General features: G+C 34.9%; 2 protein-coding genes across 3 annotated transcripts; one reads left to right on the forward strand and one right to left on the reverse strand.

The window, feature by feature from the left end:
- Positions 1-1,728: 1,728 nt before the first annotated feature.
- On the forward strand, positions 1,729-7,578 carry LOC141822328 (sister chromatid cohesion 1 protein 2-like). The gene is made up of 13 exons (XM_074709770.1): positions 1,729-1,852; positions 4,228-4,579; positions 4,673-4,716; positions 4,910-4,953; positions 5,157-5,221; positions 5,305-5,648; positions 5,752-5,866; positions 6,187-6,323; positions 6,411-6,682; positions 6,768-6,804; positions 6,932-6,956; positions 7,042-7,174; positions 7,350-7,578. The coding sequence occupies exons 1-13, from the start codon at positions 1,729-1,731 to the stop codon at positions 7,455-7,457; spliced, it is 1,800 nt and encodes a 599-aa protein (XP_074565871.1). The 3' UTR covers positions 7,458-7,578.
- A 297-nt stretch (positions 7,579-7,875) lies between these two features.
- LOC141822224 (putative aspartyl aminopeptidase) lies at positions 7,876-16,774 on the reverse strand. 2 transcript variants are annotated; one of them, XM_074709663.1, is made up of 11 exons: positions 16,647-16,774; positions 16,392-16,527; positions 16,186-16,264; positions 15,646-15,848; positions 15,242-15,311; positions 14,955-15,038; positions 14,660-14,815; positions 13,972-14,148; positions 13,697-13,771; positions 13,304-13,444; positions 7,876-8,238 (listed from the first exon to the last, which is right to left on the reverse strand). In XM_074709663.1, the coding sequence occupies exons 1-11, from the start codon at positions 16,720-16,722 to the stop codon at positions 8,017-8,019; spliced, it is 1,419 nt and encodes a 472-aa protein (XP_074565764.1). In that variant the 5' UTR covers positions 16,723-16,774; the 3' UTR covers positions 7,876-8,016. The 2 variants fall into 2 exon arrangements, with proteins under 2 accessions (XP_074565764.1, XP_074565763.1); XM_074709662.1 differs by having other exon boundaries at positions 14,955-15,050.
- Between the last annotated feature and the right edge of the window lie 1,099 nt (positions 16,775-17,873).

The following is a 17,873-nucleotide window of genomic DNA, read 5'->3' on the forward strand; positions in this document are numbered from 1 at the left end:
AATCTATCAGATAAGTGCATTCTTAATTATCATCTTGTTCCAAGCAGCTAGCTAGATTGTCAGAAAGGATCTAGACATGAAGTGGTTCATTAAGAAGATCCAGCAAAATATAGCAACCTTAAGCCATGTGATCAAGATAAACTCTCAGATGAACTGTATTTTATAATAATCTCCATGCATTAGCATGAGTTGTTGAGAATTTTGATCTAATCCAACTTAATCTAGATTTTTGAGGTGTTCGAGTTTACAAAGATTTCTAAGAAATCTCAAGATTTTGAGTTTTTTATATTAATTCTATTGCAAATTCATAGGAGAGTGTGGTTGACGGAAAATTAAATTCCACAAATTGTGTTATAAAAAGTTATATAAGAAATATAATTGAATGCAAAATTTACAATTCATGAGAGTTGTATTATATATTGTATATGTGACAATTTATCAAATGAGATCTTTATTTTAATCATTAAAAGAGGTGCATTGTTTTAAGAATATATTAAAAGGCACCGCCAAAATTACCTTCGTATATCTAAAATTATTAAGTAATTATAATCAAAATTAAATATTGATTAAAAATTATTTAAATATTAATTGAAAATTTTTTTAATTTAATGATATGATTATAATTAAAACCCCATAAACTAGTTAATTAAGAATTATTATGAAAGAGTCTATGCAGATGTTCTACTATCAATTAATATCATAAAAAATTCAATGCATCACAATAAAATGAAACACATCCAGATAAAAGAGAAAATAATTATATTACTAGCTGTATCTGTTAGACATTCTCATTAAGACTCTATCAAAAATAAATTTTGAAGATTTAAACTCCAAACTAAATTTAATCAATATTTAGACCTTGACTTTTAAAATGTAGAGTATTATAAAATATTTTTACTTCCTTTTATAACTATCAGTTAAATGATTTTTTAATAAAATTTTTAAGGATACACGGTCAGTTTTATATATATTCTTATGTTTAAATGTGGCTATAATACATTTAACTTTTGAGCGAAAATATTTACGTCTTTAATTTTGTTATAATTTAGTACACCTTCAAAAAACTATGAAATTAATTATTATTATTTTTACTTTTATGAGGGAAAAAACTCCACGTGTCCTCTGCAATCGATTCCCAAAACCCAAAGCCCAAAGCCCATAGCCCCATCCTTAACCGACTTTGAAAGATGCCTATCCAGAATTCGAAACCTTCCCGACACGTGTCCTTAACGGTCATGCGTCGGACACGTGTTAAATCCATAAAATTTGTTTTTTGACTTGATATTCTCGGGACGTATTTTTGCTAAAATAAATACATTTCTAAATATTACCGTTAAATGCGAAATTACGAAGTTGCCACTGCTTATCACGACAGACCAAACGTCACCCCTCAGAAAGGCAAATAATATTGCCAATTATTTATGTCTATTTGCGCCTTCAATTGTTAATGGAATCCTTGGGAGATTAAAACTAATCCAACGGTCGGGCGGGCACGACGCCCTATCCAGAGACAGTGGCATTCTCGTAATTGAGTGCGCTTTGTGTCGTCTGATTTTCATTTACTTTTAATTTTAATTTCTCTCCTTCTCCGGCTTCCTTCCTTCGAAGGCTTTCTGCGTCGCTTCCTCCTCCTCCTCCTTCGTTTAAAAGCCGCCTCTCGCTGGAAATCGGAAGCATTTGCAGCGTTGTAGAGAGAGTAGGAGGAAGGAATCGAAGAGGGTGCGAGTGATGTTCTACTCTCACTCTCTCCTGTCCAAGAAGGGGCCCCTCGGCACCATATGGATTGCGGCTCATTGCTTCAAGAAGCTGAAGAAATATGAGATTCACGGCACTGATATCTCCTCCTCCGTCGGTATTTGGATCTCTTTGCCATGTTTGTCCTTTGTTTTTGAGTAGTTTATGATGTTGAAATAGTTTGTTTTTCCTTTCTTTTTTGGTAGTTGTTTGGCTGTTGTAGACGGGTATTTGCTTTATGAAAACCTAATATTGTCGATAGGGTTTTTGAGGAAGTGTCTCGTTCTATGAATTACGGAGAGTTCATTTGTGAGTCGACCAGCCATTGCTTTTCGCAATTTTGGTTCGTGTTACTTGAGTTGGCATTGTGCATGGACTACCTTTGTTTGTGATAGTTTTGATGTTCCTTTTTCATCGATTTATGCTCCAATGTCCATGTAACATGCGCAAAAATAGTATTGTGCATAGACTACCTTTGTTTGTGATAGTTTTGATGTCCCTTTTTCATCGATTTATGCTCCAATGTCCATGTAACATGGGCAAAAATAGTTACAATTGGGGGGAATTTAGCTACGAGAATGACGAACTTAGGCTGCTGCGAATCTCGATCCCACCGTGAAATTGACGGCTGTGAACTCACGGCGGCTGCGCTTCGCGCAGCCTTGGCGCGAACCGCGAGTTGGAGTTTGCAGAGTCACCACGAATTTATGTGGCTAGCCAGTTGTGGCCACTAGATGATTCCTTTCCCTCCTTTCCTTTCGCGTTTCTTTTCTTCTTTATTTCACCATTGATTCCTTTCCCTTCTTCATCTGCTCGTCTGAATAATCAGGGCATAAGTGGAAATTTTCAGCATATACCCAAGATAGGATACTAATTTAGTTGCGTATTGTTTGAGTTGGAGTTCTTTCAGATTTTGATATTGCAAAATACCCTGCTAATTGATTAATTTTTTGATTTACTGGATGATCACTTGAATTGCCTTCGGGATATTCTTCTGACGAAGATTTATTTTGTAACAACAATTTGGCAGTAATCACGCCTTTTTTTCTTGAATAAGTGAACAGTGGGTTTATACTCGAATTTCATTGAGAAATCAAAGCTGTGGACCGCCCTCTATTAACATAGACTAAGCTACTGTTCATGCCCATTTGGTTGCCTCCAGATCCTGTGTCGCAATATTTTGCTCTTGACACCCGTTCTACATTTCCACTTGTTATTTCCATAGGTGAACATCGATTTAAGGTTGGCACTGCAGTCCCCGAAGATAATGTCACATCTTGTGAATCATAGTGTTGGCCACTCTAGCAATGTCATGGTTCACCCCGAGTCCACTACATCCATCTGTAAATTGGGAACTAAGAATTGTGCCAACCTAGAATGCCCAGAACCAGCTCCCATCCCCTCCTAACTAGACAGCATTGATAGAAAAGATGAGTTGCGGTCTCCACCTCACCATCAGAGCAAAGCTCACAGTCAACATTTGGAAGCTGGAGTGTTTTTGGACTAAAACATCTTTAGTACTTACCTGACCGAGGATGATTAACCTGGTTAACACTATCTTTTTGGAATAAAAGAAGGCCTGAAAAAGACCACTTAACCTTGAAGCCTAGCCTCTCCCTTGTGATAAACTAACATCCCCAATTGTAATCCTTTTTGTGTCACAAGCTTCAAACAGCTCTCCAATTGAAACCTTAATATGACCCATCCATTCATCTTATGATTGAAAGGTGCATGCACATCCAGTCTCTCTGCCGACGAAATGCTTAGAGAAGCAGAAATCATGAGTTTTTAGGACACCTCATCATTCGAATGATCATTTGCTATCAGATCTACTGAACAATCCAGCTGTCCGGTTAAAGATAGGTCAGTCTAAGCGGTCTGATCCAAGGTAAAGGTTTAGTGAGCCAAATCCACCACCACATGCATAGCATTGCTAAGTTAAACCATCTGAGGTCCAGAACATCTAAGCCACCATCTTTTATATGGTGAGAAACTGCACTTCAAGAGATCAAGAGACGAGACCCCGAATGATCTGGGGAGTCATGTTGCCGTAAAAAGATCCTTCTTGCTTTCTCCAACTGAAGAAAGGCCCATGCAGGCAGGATATACACCAAAGCTGGATAGAAAGCAAAATCAAGGTGCTGTGTCAGTAACCACTCATTGTTGTATCAATCTAATGCTTGCATATTGGTGCAATGATGTTAGAAAGGACATTCTAATTGCATTTCTTATTTTTAGGATATTGCAATTGTCCATTTATTGTAGTTTTTATACTACTAATAGGAACGAACTGTTTACTCTATGGTTTATCTGGTTGACCTTCCCTGTCCTAGTTGTTCCAACTTTTTGGTGATCTCTGATAGCTAATCATCGCTTACCTAGTAGATAATGTTTGTTATTTGGTCCCATTATACATATAAACTAGTACTGATTCATTTACTTTATTTCAGCATATTTACTTATATTGTGCTTTCCTCCTACCATCTTATGCAGATAAAATTATCCCTGAAATCCACATATCACACAGGGTATTGGCTCACCTTCTTTTGGGTATCGTGAAGATATTCTCGAAGAAAGTCGATTATCTCTACCATGATTGTAATGCGGCTCTGACTTGTATATCATTTATCCCTCTCCAAGTTACTGTAAAGAAGGGAGCAGCTGTCAAACTTCAGCACCATTCTGTAAGAGCAAAAAGACAGAAACGAAATCATGTAGATTCATCAGAGCAACAAACTTCTGAGGATGTAGTTGAAACCATTTGTGCTTCACATCCACATGTGACTATCAATGTGCCCGAAAGACTCGAGCTTGATTCATTTGATTTGGATATCCTGGATGATGAGTAATAACTTAAATAAGTGAAAAAAATGATCAAGTTTAACTTTTGTTCCATGTTTTTTTACTTTTAAGGTACTAACATGATTTTCTTTTCCAGTGATGTAGGCAATATGCAGCCTCATCAACAGTCTAAATCCCAAGGTTTTTATTCTTTGTCATTTTTCTACTTTGTTGTTTGATGTTTTACATGGTGCAATCAAAATCTTGTTATCATGGCTTGTTGACATTCAAAGATGCTTCATTAACAATGGTTTAGTTTACATTGTTTTTAAACTTTGAAGGTAACATTTTGACTTCATTCTTTTTTCTATTTGTTTTTGATGTTTTCTAGCAGACTATTATCTGGATGATCACTGTGATCCTTACTTTCAGAATGAGGTAATCTTATGAATTTTTTCATTTGCATATTTCTAATCTTTGGGTAGATATTTTTGTTGTTATATCACTTTTGACTAAGCCGTTTGTCCTGTGAATTTGAGCAACTTCTTTAGGTTGTAGTTGAAAACAACAAATGCAGTTGGATTGCCCAGGACATAGCTTTTTCTGTTTCAGAAATGACATTGATTGTCTTATTGCTGCAGTGTAATCACGGGGAATCAGCGATGCAGGATGATATTGTTGCTTCTTGTTTTACACCTGTCAGTGAGTATGTATTGACCGATCAACTCTTCTGCAATCTAAATTTTACTTGCCCATTTTTTGATGATGCATGTAGTTTTTTTCCTACAGTGTTCTTCCACGGGATATGATGGATATTGACCTTCAGTTAGTTGAAGGGTACAACTTAAGCAGTGAGCAATTAGAAGAGGAGAATATTGAAAGAGATATCAGATGCCATCAGCAACTAAAGTTGGATCAATCGTCAGCTACCATCCTACATCCATTAATAGAGAATACCATATGTACTCATAGCATGGAAGATTTTGAGAATCCACAAAAACCAGTGAAACCTTTGGTTTTAGACATGACTCTCCTGTCAAATGATGAAGCATGTCCATCCTCAATAATGGAAAATGCAATAGCCACTCATGCAACCAAAACTCACGATGGAGATCCGTTGCAATGCGATCTGGGTTGGTACTTTATACACAGAATCCTTTAAAATCACATTTTCAGAATAATCATCATAAACCTGTTTCATAGGCAATGAATTGAAACGTTAGTTGTTGGATTAAGAACCTGCAGGTATTCCTTCGCCTAAATTTAGTGTGAGAACTCCAGCTAAAAAAGAACATCGGATGCTGAGGAAAAGAAAAGTTATTTTTGATGAAGCAATAGTGTTATCTAACAAGTACGTACGGCCACAAACTGGTGGCATATTGATGTTAGATACCTTTATCTTCTCTTGTTTTTATTATACTTTCATATATATAATTGTTTTGATAATATAATGTGTGTGTTCGAACATATTGTCAGATCTTTACAGTTTTGCCACTAGTCAATTAGTATTTCACTGATATGCTTGAGTAAATGGCAGGATAAATAAATTCACTGATTCATTTGTAGGTTATGCTGTTGTTGTGTGAGCAAGGATTCACATTTGAATGTGGCCACTTTTTTTTTTATTAAGTTCTTTTTTATTTTGTTTGATGAAAACCAAAATCTTTGCAGGACTTTGAGGAAGGGAATACATGATGCTAGCAGTCTAGTCTTAAAAAGAAAAAAAGCACCGCATACGTTTCAGGATATGTGGAAACATGTTCAAATCTCTGCCTTGCAGCTGGACTTTTCAGCCCCTTTAATACATTGTGAGATTGATCATTTATGTCAATCTATCACTTGTCTGAACTGCGTCAGTTATATGGCCTCACTCACTATTGCTTCATGTCCTTAAGGTATGGCTTCAGAACTGAAGGCTCTTTTTCAAAGCAGTTGCTTTGTTTGTTCTCCATTGAATATCCTTGGTGACCACCACTTAAAGCCATTGTATCCGGAAAACAACATCAGCAAACCCTCTGAAGTCGAACAGTCTCACCACAAGATAGTCACTCAATTGCCATCTACAGGAAATTACACCGAGGAACCTATAACTGATGAAAATGAAATAGAAATGCAACACTTAGGCTCCATTGAATCGGCTGATGCTGGGTTGGATTTCATTAGTCAGGTGATGCTTTCTTTGGTGTACTTCAGTTCCCAAGTTTGCCATGTTGCACTGGTTCATAAATCATGGTTCATTATTTCTTAAGCAGGAGCTAGAGTCTCGGGAAAAGGATGAGATTGTACAAGGTAATGTTGTATGTCTTGTTAAATGAAGTTCTCATTTAACACTGTTGTTTTCAGTACTATGTTTGCATCTTTTGTGGGGAAATGTAAGTGCGGAGTGTATATTCTCATGAATTTGTGTTTATTTCAGAGAATGGATGGTCACTAAGAACCAGGTAATCTCCGGAGATATTATTTTCTTCACACTGTACTCCCCTCCTTATCATTTGTAACTTTTCTTTTCTGGATCCTGACCTAAAGGGCTGCGGCACGTTATCTCTATAGCAAACTTTTGGTTTCTAATGCTGAAGAAATAAGACGGAGTTTGAGTTTACACCAGATCCTCCAGAGAAGCAAAAGATCCGACTCGGCTAGGTTTTTCTACGAGATACTGGTTTGTTTCTCAAGCATCTCGTACAAGTTCATATTTAATTTAATTTTTCTAATGTCATTCTTTAAGTTTGTAAGTCTGTAAAGTAGATTTAAATAAAATATAATGTAATGTTGACTGTTGTTTTGTTTCTAGAGATTAACCCAATGGTTGACTTGCATTGTTCATTTTTCTGCAGATTTTAAAGGGACGTCAGATCATAGATGTCAACCAAGACTCTCCAGATGAGATAATTATATTCCCAACGCAAAAATTGGAAGAAGAGTTCAAAAGTTTGACTACGTAGGAACATGCTGGCATCAGATGACACAAAAACTCAGTGCACTAACGGCCTTAGCAGTTGTAATGCTTAAATATCTAATGCAGAAACAGCTAACTAATTTATTTTTATTTTTAGGAAAAATGTATACATGGTGTCCACTTTTGTCACTTGATTATCTGTTATAAAAGCCTAGATTATACATAAACCCAACGGTGTTTAGTCATAAGATTAAGCGAGAAAACAAAAATAGGTTTGATTATCGTGAATTTTCAAGAGGTTAGGTAATAAAAGTCTATGAATCAGAAAATAATAATAATAACAGGAGAGCCAAAAATATATCATCTGCTGGCATGATCAGTCGGTTTCCACTATTAGTTTTTAATATTTTAGAAACGGACTGAATCGGTTCAACTAGATAAATCAAGCATTCAAGAACCACAAGTAAAATCAATACAGTCTAAATAGATAAATCTGATTATACGACTGCCTACAATCGAGAGTATTGAGAGTTTATGGTGGTTTTGGGTTTGCAACACTAAATTATTTCTGGTGGATACACCGCATGCAGCTTAAGATGAATTGATCATATGTCGATGATTAGTTTCTTATCCAACTCGGTGAACTCGTTGAAATATGCCTTGAAATGCTCATATGAATGTTGGGCATCATCGACTCCGCACATCTCTCTGATGCTATGCATAGACAACTGAGGGGCGCCTACATCAACTGTCCGAATTCCAACACCGCTTGCAAGTATCGGGCCGATGGTTGAACCACATGGCATGTCATTTCGAACCACAAAATCCTGCAATGTTTGCATTTTGCAAGGCAAAAGACAAGTGTTTTTGCAAATGGTTAGGTAACAAAATCCAAGTCCTCTGTTTTAGAAAATGTGGAGCTTAAACTTGGAAGGGCAGCTTAAAAGTGTCACTGCAGTTAGTTAGGCAAGTAAAACCATAGCAAGCTACAAAATCTGAGTTGAATATGCACATAAATCTACTCTACTTGCGGATATTATGCTTTTAGCTAATCATAAATGTGGCTAAGTTGATGAATCTAGTTGGTATTTCGAATGTTGGGACAGGTCAATCCATAGTCATTTATTCATGTGCTTTTGCTGGGAACCACACAATTCAAATTTTGGTTATTAAAGCCTCTGAACTGTAGGCTAGTCTTGAAAAACTGTAATTAAATTTAATCGGGTAAAAATCAAATGGGCGCCCATCATTTGCAAAATTATCAGATGGGTGCCTCATTTCCAATTAAAGTCAAATGGGAACTCCTTCAATGATTTTATCCTGAAAATATCCTTTGATCTATTGTTATTGTAGTAGCTATCAATAGTTGCTATAATGTGTAGAAGCTATTGAGTAGCTGTTATAATGTATAGAAGCTATCCAGTAGCTGTTACAATGTGTTTAAGATAAATTTAGAATTTACATCGTGTTGAAATTACTCAATAGTTGCTACACCATATAAAAGCTATCCAATAACTGCTACAACGTATTTAGGATAAGTTTAAGATTTAAGATTTACACCGTGTAGAAACTACCCAATAGCTACTACAACGTATTTAGGATAAGTTTAAGATTTAAGATTTACACCGTGTAGAAACTACCCAATAGCTACTACAACGTGTTTAGAATGAATTTAAGGTTTGGGATTTAGAATCTCTAAACAATATTATATCAAAATATGATTTACCGTCAAAATTATTTAAACTTTATCAAAATAACTTTAAAACAGTTGTAGAAGTTATTATATAGCTACTACAGCCTTAAACCCTAAATTCTAAATTCACCTTAAACACATACGTTGTAGCAGTAGGTAACTTATATACGGTGTAAATTTTAAATCCTAAACTCACCCTAAACACATTATAGCAATTATTGGGTAGTTTCGTAGCAGCTACCAGTAGTTGCTACAACAATGTTGAGCCAAAGGGTATTTTCGGGATAAAATCACTTAAGGGGCGCCAATTTGATTTTTTTTTTTTTTTTGAAAAAGGAGTACCCATTTGATGTTTCTCTTAATTTGGGACGCTCTTTTGATTTTTGCCCAATTTAATCTACACCTTTATATGCCATGGCATCCACTAGAAAACTGTTATGTCCTATTCACCCCCAGTTCAAGTTAACCTTTCGCCGGTTTCTGCTAAAGCCATACTAGCATCCTCGTCATTGATCGGACTCTGTCAGTTAGCTGAAAAGTATAATCTTTCGAGGTTATGTCTATATAGGCTGGCTGGTGCGATGATAAATTGCCAATTTTTTATTAAAAGGGATTTTTTGACTAAACTGACGCAGGTAAATTGCATCGAGGTCTTGTCCAAAAGTGAGGTCCATCAACAGCCAACTGAACCTTGTTGGCTGCCCATTGTCCGTCAATGGTAGCTCACCGGCGAGGTAATTTACATCTTAAATAAACAACAGATAATATGCCTCTTGGTTTTGAACCCTTGGACTCTTGAGCAGCAAGGCACGCAAATACCATGTAAAATAGTACTATGCTGCCAAAATACAGTTTTGCACCTTTAAGGGACTCAATGACTTCTATTTTCGTATATGAATATCTCTAAACCATATATTTCATAAAGTACCGGGTAATAGCATTTGAAATGTTTATCTCCTTCCTCATTCAACCTCCAATTCACCAATGGCTTTGCAAAATATCAGTATGATACCGAAAGAGTATCGATCTAATCAAAGATCGAAACTCCAATATGACTTGAGATTTTGAATCTTGATTATATCTATGCATGAAAATGGAAGTATAGAATCATGTTTTAAACAAAACATGATATTTTACTTTCCTAGACATAGAAAACATTAACATATGAAAAAATGAAAGGTGAGAAATATCTCTATCACACAAAAGAATATGTTGGCCATGATTCTTGCTTTCGGATTGTTAGGCCTAGCACCCACATAAGTTATTGATCATGATTCTCCACTATCCTAGTACCAAAAAATTTATGCAATGCTAATTTATGCCTACGTATGAGAAATGAAAGCCAACAAACATCTGTAGCATAAAAACACCCTTAACAAAATATGATTCTGCATTTTCCAAGTGAAAACAAAATAATGAGTGTCATTATTGAGATGCAACGATATCAGCATATAAAAATGGAAACCAATGAAACCTTTGTAGCACAAAATTACGCTTTGCACCCATGATTTTGCAAGAAACTATGTTTTGGTTGCACGACACTATATTGTATAATTTGCTTCTAATTTTTATCACTTGTATTTTAGTTGTCAAGCCAGTAGATAGTAGCTTTTGTCACTCGAGGTCAAGGGTTTAAACTCACCAAGGGGCAAGCTTCTTTTTTTTTAAAATTTAAAGCAATAAATTACTACCACAAATGGATCTCTAGTCGGTGAGTAGTAATAGGTGGCCAACAAGGTTTCAACCAACTTCAGCAGTGGACGACAACTCCCACAAACTTCTAGTGAAAGTCAAGGGCATTTTTAAAATTTCATTAAAAAGAAGCCTATTTGAGCACTTTTTAAAAAGAAGGTACCTTCCTGGGGCATTCACCCAAGAATGGAAGTTCAAATTAGACTTTCTGAAACAGAAGACATACAAGCTAGGCTTTGCACTCATGAAATCCACAATTTTACAAAATGAAGGTGCTTATATCAATAGTTTGAATAAAACAATTATCAGAACACTCTTTTTGGTGGCCATGTTTTTAATTGTTAAAAGGTGATGAGAAGTAAATTATTTAATATGTTAGAAATGATTTTTTCATGTGAAATTATTTACCATAGCTAGTCAATTAAGAAAATGATGTTTCTAAAAAAGTGATTGCAAAGCTGAGTTATTATCTTCGTAAGCTGATATATTTTATTTTGCTGAGGTATATAGGTAATTTCTAACCTAAAAAAATTAGGAAAATGTATGAACTATAGAGAATTAAAATCAAGAAAGCAAAAAAAGGTTCCACTATAAAAAATCACAGAGTTCTCTAATATTAAAATAAGAGTATAGTTTTGTTTTAAAGTAGTAATAGAAAGGAAAATATTAGAGGAGAGACATAGTAGAGGATAAGATGATTAAGGGGCGAAACAAGGAACAATATGGAGGGGAACAAAAGAAGATAAAGAGAGATCATAAAAAATAAGAGTAAGGAACAATATGGAGGGGAACAAAAGAAGATAAAGAGAGATCATAAAAAATACATACACGAGAGAAAAAAAATGGTTTTCCTATGCTCCCAACTGAGGTCACATTTTCTAAGGTTCACGTGATCAAAGAAACCAATTCTTCTACTACAACCTGCAGATGAGATATAGTACAAAGCTTTACAAGAGGGCAATGAACTTGCTTAACAAATTTCTTTTAAGTAAATGAAATATGTTCATTTTAAAGAAAATGATAAAAATTTATGCTACTCATCCAAGTGCCATATACTATAAGATCATAAAGTGCCTCTTAGTTTTTTTTTAAAAAAAACTACCCACTATATGTGACAAAGTATTTGGAAGTTACCTAATAACACAAAAAATTGACTCAGTGCAAATGAGTATGCTAAAATGGATGTATAAAGGTAAGAGAAGTTTTTTAAAAAAAATAGCACTATCCAGCAGTGAGTTGTATCTTCAACAAATAATAAAATGAGAGTAAAATAAATTAAGAAGGTCTGATCACAAAGACTACCAATAAATTTTATAACTAAACAATTAGAAATTAATTAGGATTCAAGTTACAAGGGATAGGAGAACCCAAAAACCTTCATTAGTACAATCAAAAGTGATTTGTAAGAATGGAATATTAGTAGTGATTTAGACTTACATATAGTGAAGAGCCATATGGCCAACGCCAAATAGTTGTTACTTGCAGTATGTTTGTTCTTTAAACTTTTTTGTTGTGCCCAAGCACCATGTATTCTATTCCCCATGGTAGTGATATTAAGTTAAAAAGCTTTAAACAGTGAGCATGTAATTATCAAGAAACTACGTAAATGGCACCAAGTTAAAACTGTGTGAGTTGGACAGATTAGAGTGAGCAAGTAACCTCGTGCCTGGTTTTATTTCCTAGGCAACTACTTATGATTTCTTCAATAAACAAATTGGTCAGGGGTCGATTCCAAGAGGTAATTACTTGGGGTCGATCCCGTTATGTGCCTAATGCCTGTGTACCTGAATGAACCTCCCTCCATATCCATGGGACTGGCTCTTGGAAGGCCGTAGAGGTAGCGGATCTACCTTTTTTTCCAATAAACAAATTGGTATCATAAAGTGCAAACATTAAAGCTGTTGGTAGGAATCAACCCGCAACCTTGTGAGACCAAAAGCATGTTTGTGTGTTTTTTAAAAGTGTCCTTCCAGAAAGATTTAAAGTAATAAATAACCCTCTCACAGACTTGAATGCCTAGAAGTCCACTCTTGCACCAGTTTGATTATACTTCTTGTGAACCTAATGCTAACTTTTCAAATAGGAAAAAACAAAAGAGAGTAAGTGCACTTCCAAACTCCTTAGGAGATTGCTTCGAAAGGAGATGGCAAGTCAAACTGTACCTTTGACGTGTTTATTTGAATGAGTAATATCTTTCCTAGTTTAGGCGACCAAGCTATATATAGTAATTTCAACTATGTAAGAAGAAACAACTCAGTCCATCCGTCAAGTTGGCTATGTAGATACACATCGTAAGTATACCAATTAGACATATGGTTCATGCATTTCATGTTAATTATTATAATATATATATTTGTGTTTTCCAACTAGCACATAAAAAAATATATGCAGCGAGCAAGAAAGCACTAAACAGCTACTTGGCATGCATAACCTAACAGCAAATGTCATTCAGATGACTTTTTTTTGGTTAATACATAAGTTGTATTGGGAAGTTTGGATCAATTCACCTGAACAGGCAAGTTATGTCGTCGTGCAATTTCTCGGAATATGAATGCAGTGACAGCATTTGTAGCATAACGCTGATTGGCATTGTGTTTAATAACCAAACCACCATGCAGTTTAGGTTGATGATTATCTTCATGCTTGTCCTGGAGAGAGCAAATAAAAAAAAAAAGACATCAGTGGTGCTCATGTTCGACTATCTAAACTACAGCCTTTAGCTTTGACAAGAGAGTCTCTATTTGAAGAGAACAGAAGAGAAGCAGAAAAGAGACTCTATGTGTTGCAGTTTATCTTGCTTGAAACTAATTCAGGACATATGAAAGTAAAGGTTTGTATGTATAATTTGGTTCATATTCTTAACAAACCAGATCATATAGCTCAAAAGAGAAGAAACATACCATATAATTAGGATGCAAACCATGTGCCATGTCTGCTGATACAAGGAAACTTCTCTGGATTGCCTTCTCAAGCAACTGAAAAAATTTGAGAATGCTCATAAAGTCCGGAACTTAGGACAGCGGATAATGATTTATGTCAGGTTCTTAATTCAGTACCAGAAGAAAGCAGCGCTATGAATAAAGGTAAAATACTAGGAAGCTATATCTAAAGTATAAAACAGGAGATTTATATGGAAAACTCAAGGAAAAAAAAGGTACAACAAGAGGTATGGTACCCCGTGATCTGAAGAATCAAAAGACTTTGTTATTCTAGACAAAGCCTCGAACATGGCAGGAGAACCAGCTCCTTGAGCTGAATTTGACCCAACTTCCTCATGATCAAACAATGCCACCATTCTAACACCAGATTCCTCACCAAGAAAACCGTCCGCATTGGTGGAATCAATTAATGCCTGAAAGTAGACACAAATTTGTAAATTTTTCTGATTTCTAGTATGCTTCCTTTTCAGTTATAGTATAATGAATTAAGAAGATAAAACCATTAAAGGATAATCACAAGCACAAACATGAATCCTATCCTTAACTCATGTTCCTACATATTCAATGTAATGACATATGACTGGGCCAGAAGATCATTATACTTCACACTGACATGAGAAATTGGGAATTGAAAAGATATCACTCAAAATGTATGAAACCAAATGGAGTTGAAGGACCTCTTTGAGAAAAATCCAATACGAATATTAAGATGGAAGGTTACAAAACAGTATCTCAGTAACAGTTTGGAAATTTTCATGTATTACTCATCAAGCCTACAATATATTAATAAATAAGAAAACCTTTAACTAAGCAGTGACAGTATCTCAGTAAGAACTAACTTAGCTAAATATCTGCCATATTATGCTTTTTAAATGGGTGAAACACATTGGCATACACGCAAACATATAACATAAGACAACTCACCCTTAGCGCACAAAATGACATGCAAAGGTTATCAAGCCTTCCTGAGAAGATGAATTCCTTCATTGCACCAGCTATAATACTTGGTTGAGTATCACAAAGTTGCAGCTCAAAGTCACAAATTTCATCTGGACTGCAATGTGCCTTGTCCGCAATCAACTGTGAAAAATAGACAAAGCAGCATGTCAATTCCCACTAGAACTCAACTATATGTGATACGAGTTTCAGGTAATTGAACACCGATTATATCAACAATATGCATGTTTTTTGAGTAGACACAATTGTCAGCAATCTTTACCTTCAGTAGGATAGGATGATGGTTTTTGCTATCAACACTTGTCTTCTCACTTGATTCAGATGGACCATTTTGGCACAGAAGCTTCTGAAGCTCACCCTAGAAATTTTAGTAAAAATATATGTTTTCATTGTTACAAAAAAAATTAAAATAAATTCACAGTGTTGCTTCAACATTAGACCATGTTAAAGCAACTCTGTATTTACACACACGTAGAATTGTGTATCTACACACACATAGAACATGTTATAGGCTAGATTTGGAAATTTTAAATAATTATATTGAATCACCTTAACTGATGTTGCCAACACAGGTAAGAGTTGACTTTGTGTGTTAAACTTGAACCCTTCATTAACATTCCTGTAGCAGAAACAGTTAAAAGTAATGTGACTTATGTACCAATCTACTTAGCATTCCAAATATACCACGTGACTTAAAATGTAGTGTAGTGACTGATAAATTCATTAAAATGAAACACAAGAAAGAAAATTTTGTCAAAAAAAAAAACAAAAAGAAAAAAAGAATGATGCTCTGAACTTGGTCTTTTTATACACGTTAAGATTTAAGAGTTCAACTATCAGAAACATATGCAAAAGTCCATCAACCAATCATCTACTTAGTTTAGCAATATGAAAAAAAATCACTAGATGAAATATTAAGCTAAGGCTTGATATAACAGTAACTTCTTACTGACTTATCTAGGTGGATAGCCAAAGTGGGAATTCGGAGGATGGGCTCCTCAATCCTGACAAGGCTCTGTGAGTAGGATGTTGTATCATCCTTCACTTCCCTCTTTATCAGTCTTCCAGCAATTGTTAAGTCACGATCAAACCAAGTATGCCAAAGTCCTCCTCCATATGTCTGAACACCTACCTCAAGATATCCTCCTTTTGATACCTAAGCAAGCATAAACAAATGGCAATGAACATTCAAGAACATTTAGTTTCCATCAGCAATTTTTTTGGTAAGTTATGTTCCATCAGCAATGTTGTTTATGAACAAATTCCCATGGAATTGACTTCGGTGATTTAAGTTGAAAAAAATAAAAAAAAATCATTTACTGTATCAACTAAACGGACAGATCAGAATCGAGTGCACATTTAGAACCACTACTGACTCAAACTAGATTCATCCGATCAACTATTTTTAGAACTAATGTCCAGAAGCAAATTTAAAAAAAAACAATGAAAATCAGAATGGGGAAAACTAACAAAAGCAAAGTTTGATCGCTTACCTTTGAAACCGGCTTCAGTTTGAGGCAAGGGCTATCTGTATGCGCTCCGATGATATGAAACCCATTACCGGCAACATATCTGTTAATCCAAAAGGCATCTTGAACGTGTAAGACATATAAACCATTGCGTCTTGTGATAATACATCATCACAAGATGTCCAGATTTAATTTGGTATAAAGTGGCCATAATGAACAAGCGGACACACTTTTTCCCAATGGCAAAAGCGACGATGGTGGATTGGTTCCTGGTAAAGAAGTACTTCTTCCCTGATTCCAACACCCAATCCTCTCTCTCCGACAGATGCACGTATCCCGCCTGCTTCAGACGCCTCTTCGCCTCATCTACAATGACATATTTCGCCAGTCCCAAAAAGCTATTTTCGGAAGAAAAAACAGGCAGGGTTCGACTGGAAAAATTATCAGCAAAGGAACAAAGAGATCAGGCGGCGGCGTTCGATTACCGACGGCGTGGAAATTAGTGGGCGAAGCATTGAGGAAATCGACGAGGTCAAGAGCGATCGAATCCACAGCTGCCATCCTTTGCTCTGACGGCGTGGAGCGGTTCGCTTCAACAGGCGAGATCACAAGGCATTTTAAGCAAGTTCGGGGAGTCGAATCCGGTTTAGTAAACCAATTTCAACGAGGAGGAATGAATGGTTTGGGCCCAGAAGAGAGGAATTTTGCCCAAGCCCGGCAAAGAGTAGGGAGGTAAACGAGCTAAATCGCTCATGAATTATTGGAATCTTAATTATAAAAAAATATTCAATTAAATTAATGAATCGAATATGAGTTTAATTTTAAATTTAAAAATATTATTAAATGGAGTTTAAATTTAACAGTATTTGATTCACACCATATTCATTTAGAAAGTTACATATATATTCGTTAAAAGACTCACAAATATGTTTGTTAGATGTTCGTTTATTATTATTATTATTATATTAACAAGTTGAGTTCAAATTAAATTTATTTAATTTTTAAATGAATTATTTTCAAATTAAGTTTGAGTCATTTACGAACTATTTAATTTCATTACAAATTAAATTCGAACTTAAAAATTAAAATTTGAATCAAACTTAAGCCGAGCTTGAATTTAAAAGAAACAAATTAAACTCGAGTCTCTTATTGTTCGGTTCAATTCGATTACACCCCTAATAAAAATGTTCATATATTTAAATTATACTTTAAATTTATCCAATAGAATAACCGATAGAATCAGGATGAATTTATATGGGATCGACAGGGCGACAACTCTCCTTCCCTTTAATAACATTAATACATTATTATTATTATATATATTTTTTTAGTATATATATTATTTGACTCCTTCAAACATAAATATATATACTTAGTTCAATGGTAAATTTTATTTTTTTACACACAACTCAAGTTTGAGTCCTTTCGATGACTTTTTTTTTTTTTATTATATTTTTTTATTGAAAGTTATATAAAATATATAATAATTATTTTCATCATTTAATATACGATCCTTTCAAAATTAAAATTTATAATCTCTTAAATCTAAAATTCTAAATCCGCCATGGATAAAATAAATAAGAGGAAAATCATTGACCTATGAACACTTAACTTATATATAAAAAAATAAATAAATTGGATGATCTACCTAAAATGTTGACAAATGTAAGTCTTCTCAAAGTTAGTGAAGATGCTCTTCTATGCATTAGATT

The sequence above is a fragment of the Curcuma longa genome, chromosome 2 (assembly GCF_044706935.1).
Source record: "Curcuma longa cultivar G26 ecotype Majalengka, Jawa Barat chromosome 2, ITB_CL_G26_1.1, whole genome shotgun sequence".
NCBI classification, from domain to species: domain Eukaryota; kingdom Viridiplantae; phylum Streptophyta; class Magnoliopsida; order Zingiberales; family Zingiberaceae; genus Curcuma; species Curcuma longa.

Coding starts and splice junctions, on each gene's coding strand:
- LOC141822328 (XM_074709770.1), top strand. CDS start 1,729: ATGTTCTACTCTCACTCTCTCCTGTCCAAGAAGGGGCCCCTCGGCACC. Junction 6,805..6,931: donor AAAGGATGAGATTGTACAAG/GTAATGTTGTAT, acceptor TGTTTATTTCAG/AGAATGGATGGTCACTAAGA. Junction 7,175..7,349: donor GGTTTTTCTACGAGATACTG/GTTTGTTTCTCA, acceptor ATTTTTCTGCAG/ATTTTAAAGGGACGTCAGAT.
- LOC141822224 (XM_074709662.1), bottom strand. CDS start 16,722: ATGGCAGCTGTGGATTCGATCGCTCTTGACCTCGTCGATTTCCTCAAT. Junction 15,312..15,645: donor TTGGCTATCCACCTAGATAA/GTCAGTAAGAAG, acceptor TTTCTGCTACAG/GAATGTTAATGAAGGGTTCA. Junction 13,772..13,971: donor TTGATTCTTCAGATCACGGG/GTACCATACCTC, acceptor AAATTTTTTCAG/TTGCTTGAGAAGGCAATCCA.